Source organism: Vulpes vulpes, chromosome 13 (assembly GCF_048418805.1).
Source record: "Vulpes vulpes isolate BD-2025 chromosome 13, VulVul3, whole genome shotgun sequence".
Taxonomy (NCBI): Eukaryota; Metazoa; Chordata; class Mammalia; order Carnivora; family Canidae; genus Vulpes; species Vulpes vulpes.
In genome coordinates, this window is record NC_132792.1 from 123,849,153 (window position 1) to 123,867,927 (window position 18,775).

General features: G+C 41.7%; 1 protein-coding gene across 4 annotated transcripts in view; it reads left to right on the forward strand.

Annotated features, from left to right (window-relative positions):
- The window catches only part of SMYD3 (SET and MYND domain containing 3), a 703,593-nt gene that overhangs the window by 669,568 nt on the left and 15,250 nt on the right, over window positions 1–18,775 (forward strand). For all 4 annotated transcript variants that reach the window (XM_026003417.2, XM_072732818.1, XM_072732820.1 and 1 more), the window contains one exon: window positions 14,151–14,259. In XM_026003417.2, coding sequence (XP_025859202.1) covers window positions 14,151–14,259 — 109 coding nt within the window. The remainder of the gene's footprint in view (window positions 1–14,150; window positions 14,260–18,775) is intronic.

Here is an 18,775-nt window from a genome sequence, read left to right on the forward strand (position 1 = left end):
TGCTTTTGAAGGATCATTCAAGTATAGATTTCTTGGTGGGCAGCTCATTTCTTTCAGCATTGGTATTCTTTTATATTTTGCATCCGTGGTTTCTGTAAGAAGTCAGCTATTTCCCTGTATGTGATGATGTGTTTTGTTTTTTGTTTTTGTTTTTTGCTCTTTTCAATAGTTTCTCTTCAATTTTGAACAGTTTAACTGTTAGGTGGATGAGATTTTCCACCTGGAAACTGGATGAGATTTTCTTTACATTTATTTCACTTGGAGATAGTTGAGCTTCTTGGGATCTTGTAGGCTGATATTTTATATTAAAATTTAAATTTTAGTTAGTTAAATTTTAAATTTGTATTATTAAATTTTGTATTCATTAAATTTGAGAAAGTTTTGGACATAATTGTTTCTATTCTTCCTGCCCCATTCACTTTCTTCCCTTGTTCTGGGATACCCATTACCCATGCATTGAAACACCTGCCTTCTCATAGATATGAGTGTTCTGATCTTTCTCTTCAATTATTTTTCTCTCTGTTCTGTACATTTGATGTCATTGATCTGGCATCCAGCTTACTGATTATTTCTCCTGCCATATCAACTCTGCTGCTGAATCCCGTAGTGAACTTTTTATTTCAACTTTAAAACTTACACTTACTTCTTTTTTACAGGTTTTCTCTACCAAAACTTCCTCCCACTACCTTTTTTAAAAATTATTTTCCTGTAATTCTTTTAATGTAATTTAATTCCTTGAAAATATTTATCATAGTTGCTTTAATGATTTTTCTTTCTAAATCTAATAGAGCCCACCAGGAGTCCATTTCTTTTGCCAGCTGTGTTCCCAGATATGGTACCCTGTCTCTTACATGTGTATGACAAGTTTTCTTTTGCTTCTGTAACAAATGATCACAGTCTCAGTGGCTTCAAACAACACAAATTGATTATCTTATAGTTCTGTATAGGTTAGGAGCCCGACATGGGTCTCTCTGGCTAAAATCAAGGAGCCAGTAGGGCTGTGATCCTGCCTGGAGACTTTATGGGAAAACCTCTTTCCTTAACCTTGTCCAGCTTTTGGAGACTGCTGACATTCCTTGGTTCATGGTTCCCTTTGTCAGTCTTCAAATCTACCTATGCAATGCTCCTCTGACCCTGCTTTCACCGTCATACCTCTTTCTCTGACACAGCTGGGATGGTTCTCTACTTATTGGGATTTGTGGTTAGATTGTACCCACCTGGGGGATCCCTGGGTGGCGCAGTGGTTTAGCGCCTGCCTTTGGCCCAGGGCGCGATCCTGGAGACCCTGGATCGAATCCCACGTCGGGCTCCCGGTGCATGGAGCCTGCTTCTCCCTCTGCCTGTGTCTCTGCCTCTCTCTCTCTCTCTCTCTCTGTGTGTGACTATCATAAATAAATAAAAATTAAAAAAAAAAAAAGATTGTACCCACCTGGGTGACCTAGGCTACTCTCCCCCGTCAAGTTTTATGACCTTAATCACATCTGCAGAGCTTGCTTTGCTGTGTAAGGTGACATATCCCCAGGCTGTGCAGATTATATTATAACTTTATTAGGAAGCCATTTCGCTCCCTACCAAAGCCTAATAATTTTTTTAATTGAAAACTGAACATTTAAAATAACATTGACTCCACATTCTGCTTTATTGTTCTGAAGGTTGTTGCTGGTTGTTCTTTAACTTGCCCGGATATCAGCTATGGAGTATGCAATGCACCTTATTAATGGTGTCTTTGCTCAGGTTTTTCTGTTTTAGCCCTAGCTCCCTAGAGGTCTCCACTGTGCTTGCATAGTGTACTGGTCAACCAGGGATGAGGACAGAGGTGTCGCTCAAACATCTTTAACCTAAAAGCCTTCTCCCATCTGCTGTGTGTGGGAAGGTGTGTGCATTCAGAGTTATAGCCAGGCCTCATCTCCTTGGTTTATGCTTTATCCAGGCTTCCTTGCAGCTCCCTTATGGACATGTGATTTTCTAGTTACCTGGATGCTATGGAGAGCTTGCCTCTGTTCTTCTCTGGCTCACTGAGGATATGCGGAGGATGGTGCATAAGAATAGCCCCAGGCAAGCAGGCTGTGTACTCCTGCTTTTCTTACCCTAAGCTCTAGCCGTTTTTTGTTTGTTTGTTTGTTTTGGGTTTTTTTTTTTTTAAAAGAATGAAAGCTTCCCAATTTGTTGTCTGCCTTTAGTCAATTTCTCATGCCCTGAGGTGGTTGCTTTTGGCAATTTTGTCCAGTTTTATACTGATTTTTTCAGAGAAAACTCTGATCACTTCATATCATCTTTACCATAGTTTATGTGCATACGGTTGTTTTAAAATAAATTGAGCTAAAGCAGATAGAGTCCTCAGATCAGGTCCTGGTATGTTACAAAGGCTCTAAGTGTATTTATTATAATTATCATTTGATGTCATTGATCTGGCATCCAGCTTACTGATTATTTCTATTATCATTATTGTTACTAGTGACAAAGTTAACTACACAGTCACACTTCCAGTACATATTCATAGTTGCCCACTCTAGAGCATTTTTTTATATGAAGTCCTCTCTCCAGCCTCTTACTTCTAGTAGGTCCTTTACTGTAGACTAGGTGTCAGCCAGCTTTTTCTATAAAAATCTAGGTAGTAAGTATGTTAAGCTTTGCAAGCCATACAGTCAACTATTCAATCCTGCTGATGTGTCATGAAAGCAGCCATCGACAGTATAAAAGGAATGGGTGTGGCTGTGTGCCAGTGAAAAACTATTTGTGAAAACATGCCACAGGTGGGATCTGGCCTTGGCACCATAGTTTGCCAACCCTTGCTGTAGACTCACTTTCTCACGATGCTGTATCTGAGCAGTGCCAACTTTTATGCCACAACAGACTTTTTTTTAATCACCAAAGAAGAGAGAACATTTCTACTTCCCAGCACCGCATTCTAGCACCTCCCAACACCTGTGCTCTGAGAGCCTGGGATGTCTTCAAGGCCTGTGGGCTCTCTGGTACTTGGCATCTGTATCATCTGAGTTCGTAAAAGTACCAGGCACATTTCTGGAATACATGTCAACAACAACACTTACAGTGTTGTTAGATACAGACACACAGCTTGGTAAGATTATTGATGGCAAACTATATTTCATCTGTTTAAAACTAGATTATGCAGCTTTTTATGAGTTTTTAATCTTTTATAAGTATCATTTTTCCCTCCAAACAAGGGTAAGGAATGTACATTTTATAAACCAGTGTTCCCTTCTTGATTCAACATTCAATCTTTGGAGATCATTAAATCCCTAAATTATCTATTAACCTAATCGTTCTTTACACACTGACTTTGTACCTAGGAATTAAAACAGAGCATAAATCAGGTTTTAAGAGATTTTATTGTTAAATATATCATACATTCCAAAGGGTAAATAAATTATACGTGAACTATATAAACAGTTATAAAGTAAGTGTGCATATAACTGCTTTATGTTCTTCTTGGCTACAGAAGGACTTTAGAGTACTTCTGTTCTCTTTACTATTGACATGTATGCTATTATTACTATATATTTTTATTTTTTCCACATTTTTAATCCCCCCAAAATTACTGTTTTGTCAGAAGTCCTAGATTTGCCCATATTAGGCATTCTCTTTGTTCTACATTCCTGTTTGCACCTTAGACCTTCCATCTTGGCTCACCTTCCTTCTACTACAAGTATATCTTTTAGAAATTCTTTTTGTTGAGATCTTCTGGTGACAAACTCTCAGTTTTTCTTTTTCCAAAAATGTCTCTATTTCATCTTTTTTTTTTTTTAATTAAAATTTTTTTTTGTTTTGTTTTACAGCAGTTTTAAGGGCACAGAAAAATTGAATGGTTATATTCCCTAACCCCACACAGACACAGCCTCCTGCATTATCCACATTCCCCACCAGAGTGGGACATTTGTTACAACACTGACACATCATTATCACCCAGAGTCCGCAGTTTACATTTGGTTTTACCCTCAGTGTCATATGTTTTATGCATGTGGTCAATGTATACTGACACATGTGCATTATTATGGTATCATAAAGTGTATTTTCACTACCCCAAAAATCTTCTGTTCATCCCTTCCCTCCACCCTCTGGAAATCACTGATTTTTTTTTAATTGTCTCCATAATTTTGCATTTTTCAGAATGTCACACCATTGAAATGTAGCAAGTGTAGATTGGCTTCTTTCCCTTAGTGATATGCATATAAATGTCTTTTCGTGGCTTTAACAGGTTGTTTTCAGTACTCAATAATATTCCATTGTCTGGATAGACCACAGTTTATGTATTATGTATCCATTCATCTACTGAAGGACACCTTGGTTGCTTCCAAGTTTTGGCAGTTAGGAATAAAGCTGCTATAAGTTTATATGTGTGTTTGTGTTTGTGTGAACGTAAGTTTTCAACCCCATTGGGTAAATACCAAAGAGCATGATTCCTACATCCTATGGTTTAGTTTATTTAGTATGTTTAGTTTTATAAGAAGCCACCAAACTGTCTTCCAAAGTGGCTGCATCATTTTGCATCCCCACCAGCAATGAAGGAGAGTTCCTCTTGTTGCACATCGTCGTCAGCATTTGGTAGTGTCAGTGTTCCCAGATTTTGGCTGTTTTAGTACGTATGTAATGGTATCTCATTGTTTTTATTTGCATTTCCCTGATGACATTTCATGGAAGCATCTTTTCATATGCTTATTTACTATCTGTATCTCTTCTTTGATGAGATGTCTGTTCTGGTTTTTGGCCCATTTTTTCAGTTTTTCATTATTAGTGTTGAGTTTTAAGAGTTCTTTGTATTTTTAAGATAAACAATCCTTTATCAGATGTGTCTTTTGTAAATATTTTCTCTCAATCTGTGGCTTACCTTCCCATCCCCTTGACATTCTTTTGCAGAGCAGAGGCTTTCGATTTTCTGGCTTATCAGTTATTTCTTTCCCGGATCATGTCTTTGGTGTCGTATCTAAAAAGGCATCAACTTTTTTTTACCCTGGGCTTTCTTCTAGCAGTTTCATGGCTTGCATTTTACATCTAGATCTATGATCCATTTGGAGTTCATTTTTGTGAAGGGCATAAGACCTGGGTCTGCATTCATTTTTTTGCAATGTGGATGTTTGGTTGCTTCAGCACTATTTGTTGAAAGCACCTATCTTTGCTCCATTGTGTTACCTTTGCTCCTTCATCAAAGATCAGTCGACTGCATTTATGTGGGTCTTTCAGAGCTCCCTATTCTGTTCCATTGATCTGCTTATTCTTTCATCAGTACCACACTATCTTGATTACTATAGCTTTATAGTAAGTCTTGAAGTTGGGTACATCAATTCCTCCAGCTTTGTTCTACAGTATCATGTTGGGTATTCTGGGTCTTTTTGCCTCCATATAAACTTAGAATCAGTTTACTGACATCCACAAAATACCTTGCTGGGATTTTGATTGGGATGGTATTGAATCTATAGACCAAGTTTGGACAAACTGACGTCTTGACAATATTAAGTCTTCTTATCAACACATTTGGAATACTTCTCCATTCTTTGATTTCATTCATCAGAGATTTCGGTTTTCCTTATATAGAGCTTTTACATATTTTGTTATATTTTATACCTCAGTATTTTATTTGGGGGGAGGTGTGCTAATGTCTCATTCTTTTTTTAATAGTTTATTGAAATATAATTCATCAAACCAAACAATTTACCTATCAAAAGCATACAACTCATTATATCCAAAGATATGTACAGCCATTGCCACATTCAATTTTAGAACAATTTCTTCACTTCAAAAAATAACCATGACCCCTTTACTTATATGCTCAGATTTGTAAAAGATATTTTTGAGGATATAAAATACTAGACTAGGAACTTTTTGTGCTAGGCACATTGGAGATATTTTTCTACTGGCTTCTGACATTCTCTTGGCCTTATTATGACTCTTTTGAATGTAGTCTGTCTCCTGTTATTGGCAAGAAGGGAGGATTCTGTTAGACCCTGCAATGTTAGGTAGACACTGGGTTTAGTCTTATGCCCGAGGCTCCAAAAAAACAGGTGAAGCCAGAGGCTCTAGCATACCAGCATACACGGTTTCACCATTCTACTTACTTCTCAGAGGTTCCTCTTCACTTAGATGGCCTGACAGAGGCCTGACAATTCTTTACTATCTTGGCAGCATTTTATTACCTTTAAATATATCTTATCTTGTGGGGCACCTGGGTGGCTCATTCAGTTAAGCATCTGCCTTCCACTCAGGTCATAATCCCAGAACCCTGCACTGGGCTCACTGCTCAGAGGGGAGTCTACTTCTCTCTCTCTCTCTCTTTCTCTCTTTCTCTCCTTCTGCTCCTCCCTGCAACTTGTGCACATGTGCTCATTCTCTCTCTCAAATTGATTGATTAATTAATTAATTATTAAAAAGATCTTACCTATCTTACCTCACATTTTACATTGTTTTCAATGAGAGAATCTATGTGGCTACTGAGCTTGCCATGCTATCAAAAATAGCATGGAAACTAATTTTCATACATTTGAACTAACAGGCTCAAACCAATCAGTTTATGAAAATAAGTTTTAGGGACGCCTGGGTGGCTCAGCAGTTGAGCATCTGCCTTCAGTTCAAGGCGTGATTCTGGACTCCCAGGATTGAGTCCCACATCTGGCTCCTGAATGGAGCCTGCTTCTCCCTCTGCCTGTGTCTCTGCCTCTCTCTCTCTCTCTCTCTGTATCTCTTATGAATGAATAAAATTTTAGAAAAGAAAAGAAGTTTTAACATTTCTGCTCACAAGTTTCTTCCTGGGAAATGATCTCAGAATGACATGAACCTCCGTGTATTCAAATACTCGGGCTTTAGAGTATACATCCATAACTTTAGAGATGTGTTTTATTGCCCACTTTAAATGTATCAGTAGACCTTATGCAGAACAAGTATGACTTCTGTAATGAAAATCTCACTGCCATAGTTTCTTAAGGGCTTAATAACTAAATTACAGTTACAGTGTAATTCAGCCATGCCAGCCAGCCTCTTTGAAATACTTCAAAATATTGTTAAATGTTTCACCCCCTAAAAAAAAGTACTACAAGACACAAAATGGGCAAAAAACAGGCAAAGAACAGCACTGTCACCCTTACTAGCATAAAGGAAACTGCATACAATGGAATTACTGCCCTGCCTGTCTGGAGGGCTCTAACCAGCCCTTCTTAAGGTGCTACACACGGTGCGGGCTCCATGGGCAGCACCACAAGGGCTCCCTTCCACTAGCCAAATGGCCAGGGGTCCAGGCGGCTTGTGAGCAGGTCTAGCATGTGAGTGAGAAAAGTGTGCACAAATCCAGCATTATATGAAAAGAGTTAAACATCATTTGAAAGTTTCAAATACAATAGGGGTAATCTCTTCAGGGTTCACTTTTGAAAATGCACACTTTGTGGTTCAAAATTCAGCCCCATCTACAACATAAGCATTCAACAGAAAGCAGCTCCATGCCACTCATCCAGGATCCTCTCCTCTACCACTGTCCCCGCCAGGCTTCTCTTGGCATTACTATACATTCAGTTTGCATTTAAAAAAACAATAGGCAGACATACATAGGTGATCCAAGTGGGCCCTTTGGCTGTTGGAAATATTTTTTATGCTATCGAGCTATTTTTTTTAACTTTGCAATAAAATCAGGCAGTTTTTTTTCACCATCATTTATCTCAATGTGAATGTAACAGTGCATTACATCTCATTACCCTGGGTTCGCTAGCACTGGCCATTTAATGATAACTAGCTTGTATTTATACATCATTGTGAACATTTCTAAACATTCTCCTGCCTCTTATCTTAGCATCAGGTTAATTGTGATGTGAAGTGGTCAGTCAGCTAACTACTTGGAAGAAGCAGTTCTTGAACGTAAATATCCTAACTCCTTCATTTGAATTTATCTACTATGAAACCTCGGCTTCTCAGCCCAAATTACATAAAAATTTAAAATAAACAGAAAGCTCTTTTTTTCCTCTGATTTAGAGACTCTAACAATAGGCCATGTACAAACAACTATAAATTGTTAAACTTCTAAGAGTAAGAAAGTCCTGCCTTGGGATGCCTGGGTGGCTCAGTGGTTGAACGCCCTTTGGCTCAGGGCATGATCCCAGAGTCCTGGGATCAAGTCCTGAATCGAGCTCCCCACAGGGCGCCTGCCTGCTTCTCCCTCTGCCTATGTGTGTATGTGTGTCTCTCTCTCTTTCTCTCTCTCTCTGTCTCATGAATAAATAAAATCTTTTTTTTTAAGTCCTGACTTTTGGGTGGAGGCCCTCTATTTAGTGGAAATTAAGAGGAGTAGAAATACAATATTTGTTTAAGGAGATCATTCTGCTTACTCATTTTGTGGGAAAAAATAAACCCAAGAAAAATCTAATTGCAGTAAGACAAAATCTCATTGTAATGTTATAAAATGCTCTTGTGATATGAGGTAGAATTATAAGAGGCACGTGAATTTTATTTTCTCACACTCGAGGGATAAGTGCTGGGGGTGTGTGGCAGATCCACCTGTCAGCCATATGGGGCCAGCAACACATATCACAGACAAAACTAGGAGGTGAGAGTTCAGTTGAGGCCAGAACCCAGGATCACCCTTTTTTGGAAACAAGTGAGAATTCATGGCTCTGATCTTCCTGTTGCCAGCAGAGCCAAATAGTAGAGGTGATGGAGAGGCAAGGATTCATCACCCCCCTTTGGAGAAGAGCACTTCTCTGGACTAACTGGGTAATTAATTAAGGTCATAGTAGGATAGAGTTCTTGTTTTGAAGCAATTTCTAGGACAGTATGGTCTATCCTTTCTTACTTTGGTTTCACTTCCCAATGTTAGGATCTTTATTAAAAAAAAAAAACCTAAACAACAAAAGTATATCATATTACAAATAAAGCTACCCTACCACAAAAATGTGAATAACTTTCAGATAGCAGCTGGTTTAACTTAAGCCGAGCCTGAGGAACATCACATGACTCCATCTGCCTTTTCATTCCTGCTTGGTTCCCCATGAGTTTCCATGCCATTTCTATATGAGGCTTAGAAGTCATTAAAAATCCCAAATTTTTTGAAATGAGGGCAGTTATCTGCCAGAGTCCATCATTCCTGAAAGTGAAAAAGTAAAACCCAGTGTCCTGTTTTTATTATGAAAAATTTCAAACAAGCACAAAAATAGAATAATATAATGAACCTTCTTATATCCATTGTCCCAATTCAATAATTATCAAAATTTTGCAAAACTTGTTTTATTTCTTGCCCCCCCCCCTTTGGTTACATTTATTTTAAAGACCTAAATATTTGAGTACCCTTGGTCTGTCTCATTGTCTGTGGTTTTTTTTCTCTTGGTTTTCAGACAGTCCTTCCCTTTTTGTATGCCTGGTTATAATTTCACTGGCTGCAGAACATTGTCTAGGAGAATTGGAAGGGATAATTGTAGGTTCAAGATGACATCTTCAAGGAGGATTTACCTTTGCTTCTGGCAGTCTGTAGGAACAGATCACCTTCATCCATTCAGGGTTTGAACAGATTGAGTCTTTGTGAGAGCTGGTGTCTTTCTGGCTTACTTAACTTCAGCTGTAGCCCTTTGCGGGGTCACAAATGAAAGCCAAGGATGTTTTCCGGGGCTCCTTTCCATTCTTGTTGCACTCTAAGCTCCAAGTTCTGTGTCCATGTCTGTGAGACTGCCCAAACCTCTGCTCAGCTATTGAGCCTGTCTGCCTCTTTCAATTCAGCAAAGGAAAAGTAGCAACAAAGGTAAGGATCACCTCCTTCAGCTTCTGTTGTTTCTGCAGTTTTGACTCTTTACAATCCCTCTGCCTTAGTGGGTCTGTGATACCTTCAAACAAATTTTTTGTATATTTTGCCTAACTTCTTTTTTTTTAGCAAAGAGTTTGGTCTGAAACAAGCTAATCCACCATTGCTGGAAGAAGAAATTCTACTAAAGAAATTTGAATCAAATCTCAGACATTATGTTATTTTATCCATTCATACTTTAGCTCGTATCTCGGAAAAACGCAGGCATTCTCTTATAGGCCAACAATGCCATTTCATGTTCAGATTTCCTAGAATTCCCAGAAATGTCTTTTTATGATTGTTTTGTCTGAGTTCAGATGCATAAGGTCTATATGTTATATTTGGTTGTTGTGTCTTTTGAGTCTCTTTTAATCTAGAGTGTTCTCCTTTCCTGCCAGCTTTTTCTTTTCATGCTATCGACCTGTTGAAATTCTGTGTCAAAGTCCTGTAGAATTTCTCTTATCTCAGATTTAGCTGGTTGCTTTTATTTGATCCTCTATCACTTATTTTTCCTACATGATAGAATTTAACTGTATGAGCTTGATGAAATTCAGTTTTGTTTGTTTTTGGCAAAGATGCTTTATAAGTAGTGCAGAAGAATTCCTGTTGCATTATATCAGATAGCACAAGATATGTGATTTTTACACTGTAGGGATGCTAACATTGATCAGTGGGTTCTGATGGTAACAACATAATCCTCCATTATAAAATTTTCCATCATCTGTGATCTATTTGGTTACTCTGAAATACAGTTTATATAGGCGAGTTAAGCTCTTCTTTTAAATTCAGTAATGTCTTTTACATCAGTTCTAGAAAAAATCATCCTCAACAATAAATGTTTTTTCCTGCTTTCAGTGCCAGAGCTGCTACCTGTAGTGAAGCAATGTAATTGGTAATTACATCATGTAGGGAAACAGCACGGCCAGCAGTGTGGGTCCTGCCACCAGGGCTTCTCTATAGCCTTTTAGCTTTAAGAGCCATTCCACTTTGCTGACTCTCAGCCTCTTCACAAGGTAGGGCAGCAGAATCTTGGTGCTTGTGGGTCTGAGTTAAAGCTAGGATGTGTGCCGCAGCTTTTCCATCCCGGGCCCAGGATTCTGGAGCCTGTGATCGCTGGCACAGTGCCTACAGAAAGGGAATTTATAACGCTCCAACAATAGAAGGCCTGTAGAATGATTTTGTCCCTGTATACTTTGCTTGTATTTCTGGAGCAGCATTTCTGAGTCTTGCAGTCAGTTCCAGCTCTGCTGGACCCTAGCAAGCCTCCAGACCCTGTTCCGCCAGCTGTATCTTTCTTTTCCTTCCTCCTTATACCATCCCATCCAGCTTCAAGTGTGTCTGCCTCTTGTATCTCTTCTTGAATTTTCTGTTTCCCATTCTGATGAAAATATTCACAGCCCCATAGAGGAGTGCCTAGCTGCTGACAAGCAGAAGTCTGAGCTTCCTGGCTTTGCATTTCTGTCTCTGTGCAGCCTGGCCTGAAGCTGCTGTCCTGTCCTGTCCCGTCCCATCCCACCCTCTCTGTGGCCAGACCAGTGTGCTCCCTGGCCCTTCATATTCTGCCTCCTGAATGATCACCTGAGCTGCCTCTGTCTTCCCACACGCCACTTGCCTGTCCCAGGAGCCCACAGACCCTTCCAGCCTGGACCAGCTTTGAGAACCCTCCCCTGGTCCCCGAGGGCTCTGCTGCTTCTGGAGCCCCACATCTGTGCCATGGCAGCTCTCCCATTCCTCTCTGCATCACGATTTTATCTGCCTCACTTCTGCAACTAGACTGTGTCCCAGCCAGGACAGGGCTGTCCTTGGACGTCTCATTCCCTAGCTCACTGGGCACAGAACGTGGGATCTCGTAGGTGCCCCTTCCCTTCTTCCCACTCAGACCCCTGCACTGGTCCCTGCACTCCCAGGCTCCCCAACACCATTTCTGGGTCAGGCTCTTAGCTGGCCTTCCTTTTTGGCAGTGCCATGATTGAAGCCAGTCTGCAGGCCCTCCTCTGTCCTCAGTACTGTCCCACATGCCCTTGCTGGGGAACTTCTCCCAGCAGGAGTGAGCTTCACCAATGTTCCTCTGGGTGTGACTCCGGCAAGTAATCATGATTCTCATTCTGCATGGCAGCCAAGAGGCCTCTAGAAATAATCCCGCACACAGTGGGTGCTCGCTGGAGCTGTAACACTGCTCCTTAAATATTTCTGTGGAAGTACCCCTCATCCTCTTCCGACTAAACTTCACTTCGTTTTTTAATATATTTAAGCAACCAGAGCAGGTACCTGTCAGGGCATAATTATGCACCACTTCCTCTCCCGGCACCAAACCAAAGATTTTCTTTCCTGCTAACTGACATGACAGACAGCCATTTAGTGGAATGATTTTTAGTATAAAATTACTTTTTGGCCTTTAAATTTAATTATTCCACATTCATAGCAATAAAATAAAATCCTAAATCCAGGTGTGCTTTTGGATGAAAGTGTCCAGGGAGATTACCTCCTGATAATGGTGTCCTGCACTTGAGCCTTTTGTCTGGGGATCTTAAAATCTTTTCCATGCAAGTAGATAATGATGTTCATTTTGTTGGAGGTGAGGGGTGAAGTGATTGATCTCCTGGCATGTTCAAGAGATGAAGAAAAATACAAGACCCAGGTGTCTCTTTGTTTCTCCTGTCCCCCCTCCCTCCGCAGTTTTTTAAAAGAAGCCTGGCCAACCTTCTATTGATGGAAATACCTCCCTCTCAAGTACTGTTTTCCGCTTTCTGAAGAGCACGAATGGAAAGGGTTCCTATATCACATTTCATGTGGGAAGAGTTGAGGTTCAGGGAGAGGGAATGGTTTGTAGACATGTGTACACGTACAAGAGAATATATGTGTCTCCTGGTAAACCTACCTCCTCTCTGTTATACAGTAGAACTTAAATGTGGTTCCGTGAGTTCTGAAGTGAGAAACAGTCCCAGCAGCACTTGGCACGTGGCAAGCCCCATGTGAGTCATGACTCTTAGGGCAGAGCCTGTGGTCTCTGGACCAGCAGCATTTGGAGCACGCCCCTGTTCGTGCTGGCAGTTTGAACACACTCCCCTTCTCCCCATTCAGCCAAGCTCACCTTTTGGAGCCATTGTACATCCTATTTCCTTCCTCCAGGAAGCCCTCCTGGTCCAACCAACTGCCAGTCACCTCTCTCTCTTCATAACTCTCGTAATGTTCTCCAGATGCAATTCAACCACTTGCACCGACCAGTACCATGTACCAAGATATGCCTCATCTGGGCACTGAATCATGCCCTCTCCTATCATGTTTTGTAACTGTAGTTTGAATGCTGGTCTTGTGTCTGGTGGGTTGTGGGGCCTTGAGGGGAAAGCTCATATCTGTACAGCGCCTGGCCCCAGGAACAATCCTGCACATACAACAGGAATTTGGTCGACTCTAAGAATAGAGGACAAGGCGCAGGCGCCAGGGGGGGCAAAAGCAGCCAAACTGTCCACATTTTACCAAATCAGATATAATTCTTATTGAATCACACTGAAGCTATATCATCAGGTCTGGAGCATAGCCCTGAGGGGTTTTTTTGTTTTTTGGGTTTTTTTTTTTAAAGATTTTTACTTATTTATTCATGAGAGAGAGAGAGAAAGAAAGAGAGAGAGAGGCAGAGACACAGGTAGAGGGAGAAGCAGACTCCATGCAGGGAGCCTGACATGGGACTTGATCCTGGGACTCCAGGATCACACCCTGGGCCAAAGGCAGGCACCAAACCGCTGAGCCACCCAGGGATTCCCAGCCCTGAGTTTTCATTCTTGGGTCTATTACAACACCCTTTTCTGTTCTGTTACATGTGGGAAAGAGGGCAAGCTTGTATTCATTATGGCCAACACAGATGGGAGGCCAGAATTAAATTAGGGGGCCATCCCTAATCCAGTGAGATGATAAATACACAGGTCCTGTACAAAAGATGGGCCACAGTGAACTCCAAGGGCTTGGAAGTTAAAAGGAGGGCATAGTAGTATCTCTGTGGGCATCGCAAATATTTCATTCATTAACTCAGTATGTCTTGAGTGGCCATCTCTGTTCCAAGGCTGTTCTAGGTGCTGGAGTTTCACAGGAAGGCTGTAGGTAAGATCAGCACCTGGTCTCTCCACCCCAAACCCAGACAGAAACACAGAGGTCCAACCTTGTCTCCCTTCTCTGGTGTTTAGTAGAGAGACATTCCAGTGCTGTCATTTCGTTTTTTGCCCAGAGGACACTGTGGGAGCCAGTTGCCCCTTCCCAACCACACAGCTGACTTCCTCTCGGTAGCTCTGGACACCTCCAGCCAGAGCCGGCCCCCACTTTCATGGTCTCCTGTTGGAATGCCAACTGCAAAGGTGAGAGCTGCTGACATTGTTTACTGTTTGGTTTCTTCCAGGATTTTCTTCCCCGGAAGCCATCCCGTCAGAGGCGTGCAGGTAATGAAGGTGGGCAAACTGCAGTTGCACCAAGGCATGTTCCCTCAGGCGATGAAGAATCTCAGACTGGTGAGTGTGCCAAGACCTTGTGTCCTTCTTTTTTTTTTTTTTTTTTTTTTAAGATTTTATTATTTTATTCATGAGAGACACACAGAGGAGGCAGAGACACAGGCAGAGGGAGAAGCAGGCTCCCTGCAGGGAGCCCAATGTGGGACTCGATCCAGGGACTCCAGGATCACGCCTTGAGCCAAAGGCAAACACTCAACTGCTGAGCCACCCAAGGCCCTCATGTCCTTCTGCAGGCAGAACCATTTCTGCCTGTTGCTAGGCTGCTTCCTTGTGATTTTTAGCAACTTTATGCACATGCATGTGTCTGCATGCACACATGTGTGCACATGTTTGCACACATGCACATGCCCATAAATGTTTAATGACCAGCTCTCTGAAAAGACCTGATTTGTAATGTTTGCTTGCTTTCTGTGGTCTGAACACATGCACCATGGCTGATCTCAAACTACCCGTGTAAAATTGACCAGTTCATAAAAATCAAGACAGTATAACCATCACTTCTTGCTAACTGGTGCAAACTAGCCTTCAGGACATCACTACACCTGTGCCTTACTCCAGGGGAGCAGGTCCTTGCCTTCCACGCCCCCTCACCCATCCCCCACAGAACATAGTTCCTAATCCCCATCTCTCATCCCAGCCTCCTGACCACCTGTCTGCCGTCCAACCTTGCAGCCTGTACCCCCTTCTAGCCTTCCTTGTCTCTCCACACGGCCAGTGCACACTGAGCCACCCACAATTACCCAGGACCTTGAACTGGTCACACTTAGGTCCTTATCAAGACATTTCCTCTGCCTTAAATGCCGTTCCCACCTACCCCACCCTGGGCCTGCCAGAACTCTACTGGTCCTTAAGGCCCAGCTGAAATGTGGTTTTCTCCCAGTACCCCCAGTGTGCCCACCCTGCCAGCAGAGCATTCATCACATGGTACAGACACAGCTCAGAGGTACTGTGGGCTTCCTTCTAAAGCACTGCCATAAAGCCTGTATCGCAATAGAGAGAGTCCAGTGAATTTTTTGGTTTCCCAATGTATATAAAAATTATGTTTACATGATACTCTAGTCTATGAAGTGTGTAACAGCATTATGTCAAAAGAGAAAATATACATTTCTTAATTTAAAAATACTTTATTGCAAAAATATAATAAAAAAATAAATAAAAATACTTTATTGCTAAGAAATGCTAACCGTCGTCACCTGAGCTTTCAGCGTGTTGTAATCTTTTTGCTTCTGGAGGGTGTTGTCTCTGTTGTTGTTGTGAACAGACTGCAGACTGTTCAGGGTGGTGGGTGCTAAAGGTTGGAGTGGCCATGGCAACTTCTTAAAAAAAGACAACAATGACATTTGGCTCATTGATGGACATTCATTGCCTCATTCCTTTCATGAAGGATTTCTTTGTAGCATGTGATGCTGTGTGATAGCATTGGACCCAAGGTAGAACTAACTTCTTCCATAATTGGAGTCCATCATCTCAACTCTGTTTCTGGAATATTCTAAATATTTCACTGTCATTTCAATGATCTCCACAGCATCCTCACTAGAAGTAGATTCCATGTCAAGAAACCACTCTCTTTACTCATCCATTCAGGTTTTATCATGAGATTGTGGCCAGTTAGTCCCATCCTCTGGCTCCACTTCCAATCCTAGTTCTCCTGCTCTTCCTACCCCATCTGCAGTGACTTCCCTTCTTTAGGTCTTGAACCCTTTAAAGTCATCTGTGAGGGTTGGAATCAGCTACCTCCAAACTCCTGTTAATTTTGATATTTTGGCCTCTTCCCATGAATCACAAATGTTCCCAATGGCATCAAGGGTAGATGGAATAGAAAGGCGAATCCTTTCCAGGAGGTTTTTGATTTCCGTTGCCCAGATCCATCAGAGGAATCACTATCTATGGCAGCTATAGTTTAATGAAATGTATTTCTTCAATAATAAGACTTGAAAGTGGAAATTACACTATGATCCATGAGCTTAGAATGGATGTTATGTTGTTGGGCATGAAAACAACACTAATCTCACTGTCCATCTCCATCAGAGCTCTTGGGTGCCCAGGTCCATTATCAATGAATAGTAATATTTTGAAAGGAATCTTCTTTTTTTTTTCCTTAGGTAGTAGGTCAGAACTTAAAGTCACCAGCTGCATTAATACCTAATGAGAGTCAGCCTGTGCTTTGAAGGTTTGAAACCAGGCATTGACTTCTCTAGCTGTGAAAGTTCTGGATGGCATCTTCCTCCAGTTTAAGGCTGTTTTGTCTGAATTGAAAAATCTGATGTTCAGTGTAGCCATCTTCATTAATTATCTTAGCTGAATCTGATGAATAACTCCGTAAGTTAAGTTAGGCTTTGGCCTGAGGGAATGTTGCATCTACTCAATCTTCTATCCAGACCACTGGAACTTTCTCTGTATTAGCAGTAAGGCCATTTCACTTTCTTATCATGTGTGTGTTCAATAGAAAAACATTTGTAATCTCCTTCAAAAACTTTCCCTTTCCATTCACAGCTTGGCTTACTGTTCAGTACAAGAGGCCTAGCTTTTTCAACCTCCACATTTCAACATGCCTCCCTCACTCAGCTTAACAATTTTTGGTTTTGATTTAAAATGAGAGACATGTGACACTTCCTTTCACTTGAACACACAGGGGCTATTGAAGGGTTCCTAATTTTCAATACCATGTCTCAGGGAGCAGGGAGGCCTAAGGAGGGGTGGTAGTGACTGGCCAGTTGGTGGAGCAATCAGAACACACATAATGTTTGTTTATTATATATAATAATAGATGTATTATATTATATGTGTCTTATATGGGCATGGTACTTGATGTCCCAAAACAATTACTATGGTGAACTTCAAAGATCGCAGATCACCACGACAAACACAATAATGATGTAAAAGTTGAAATATTGTGAGAATTACCGAAATGTGACACAGACATGAAGTGACCAAATGCTGTTGGAAAATGGTGCCCACAGTCTTGCTTGACACAGGGTTGCCACAAACCTTCAATTTTTTTTTAAAGCATGATATCTGGGACTCACAATAAAGCCATAAGACAGGGTGTCTTACAGTAGAAATACCTAATGCCCAGGAGACTGTGAGGTCTTTGTGGTTGTCTTTGTAACCAGCTCAGTGCCATACAAAGACTTGGAACTTAGGAGGTATTCCTTGTTGGAGGAAGGAGGAGGGGAGGTCAGTATGACTGTAGCAGTAAGTGCAAGTGCAGAGAAACTAAATAGGAGAACTGGGTCTGCCTTAGAATACAGTAAAGAGTGATGTTTACTCTCAGTGAGCCTCCCATGCCCCTGGGAGCCAGGGCTCCCTGCTGCTCTGGCCTTGCCACCCAGCAGAGCCCCTTCTCACCCAACCGTAGCTTATAGATGGAGAGCAGACATGCTTACCTGGTCCAGGTGTTAGCAGGTCTCAGGGAGCCCTGTTGTATGTGGTTTCCCACGGAGTACCGGATGTTGAACAGGATCCCCCTGGGCTACGGGCCCCTTGTCTGCAGAAGGGCTACAGTGGAGAGATCCTGGCCCTCCATCCAGGTTCTCAGGGGATGCCCAGGGGCTGGCTGGCCCCATGACAGGGACAGCTACCCATACTTAGAGGAGGAAAGTAACAAATGCCTAAGGGATTCTAAAAAATGAAATTCTCTAGTGCTGGTTTTGGGGTTTTTTCTTAATGATAGCCATGTTCCCTTTCCTGATCTTTAATTGAAATAAGCCCATGGAGGGGCAGCTGGGTGACTCAGTGGTTGAGCATCTGCCTTTGGCTCTGGTCGTGATCCTGGGGTCCTGGGATAGAGTCCCACATCAGGAGCCCCGCAGGGAGCCTGCTTCTCCTTCTGCCTATGTCTCTGCATCTCTCTCTGTGTGTGTCTCTCATGAACAAATAAATAAAATGAAGGAGGAGAGGAGAGGAAAGGAAAGATAAGGAAGAAAAGAAAGAAAGAGGCCCGTGGAAAACAGGAAGAACACTGAAATTCCCGAAGGCACAGGGTCTTCCTGTTCTTTTTACCTTGTCTGACAGCTGTACCCAGACTGATGGAGGAGCACCTCACAATCTCTTGCAATCTCAGATAAACCTTTCCTTTACTGGTCTAATAGCTGTCAGCTGGTTGGATCAGTTAGGCAGAAATACTCACTGAGAAGGTCTACCATGTACAAGTTTTGACAGAAAAATAATGTGGGGCAAATTTCCCAAGTGTTTGATGTCCCCAACCCAGGTCACCTGCAAGTTGTTTTATAAGTGATCAAACTAATCCTTTATATTTCTAGAGGACTAGAAAGCATTAATACTGCTCATATGTAAGGGCACCTGGGTGGCTCAGTTAGTTAAGCATCTGGCTCTTGGTTTCAGCTCGGGTCATGATCTCAGGGTGGTGAGCTTGAGACCTGCATCAGTTCCATGCTCAGCATAGAATCTGCTTAAGATTCTCTCTCTCTCCCTTTACCCCTCTCTCCCCCTTCCCTCACTCTCTAAAATAAATAAATAAATCTTTTTTAAAAATACTGTTCATATGTACATGATC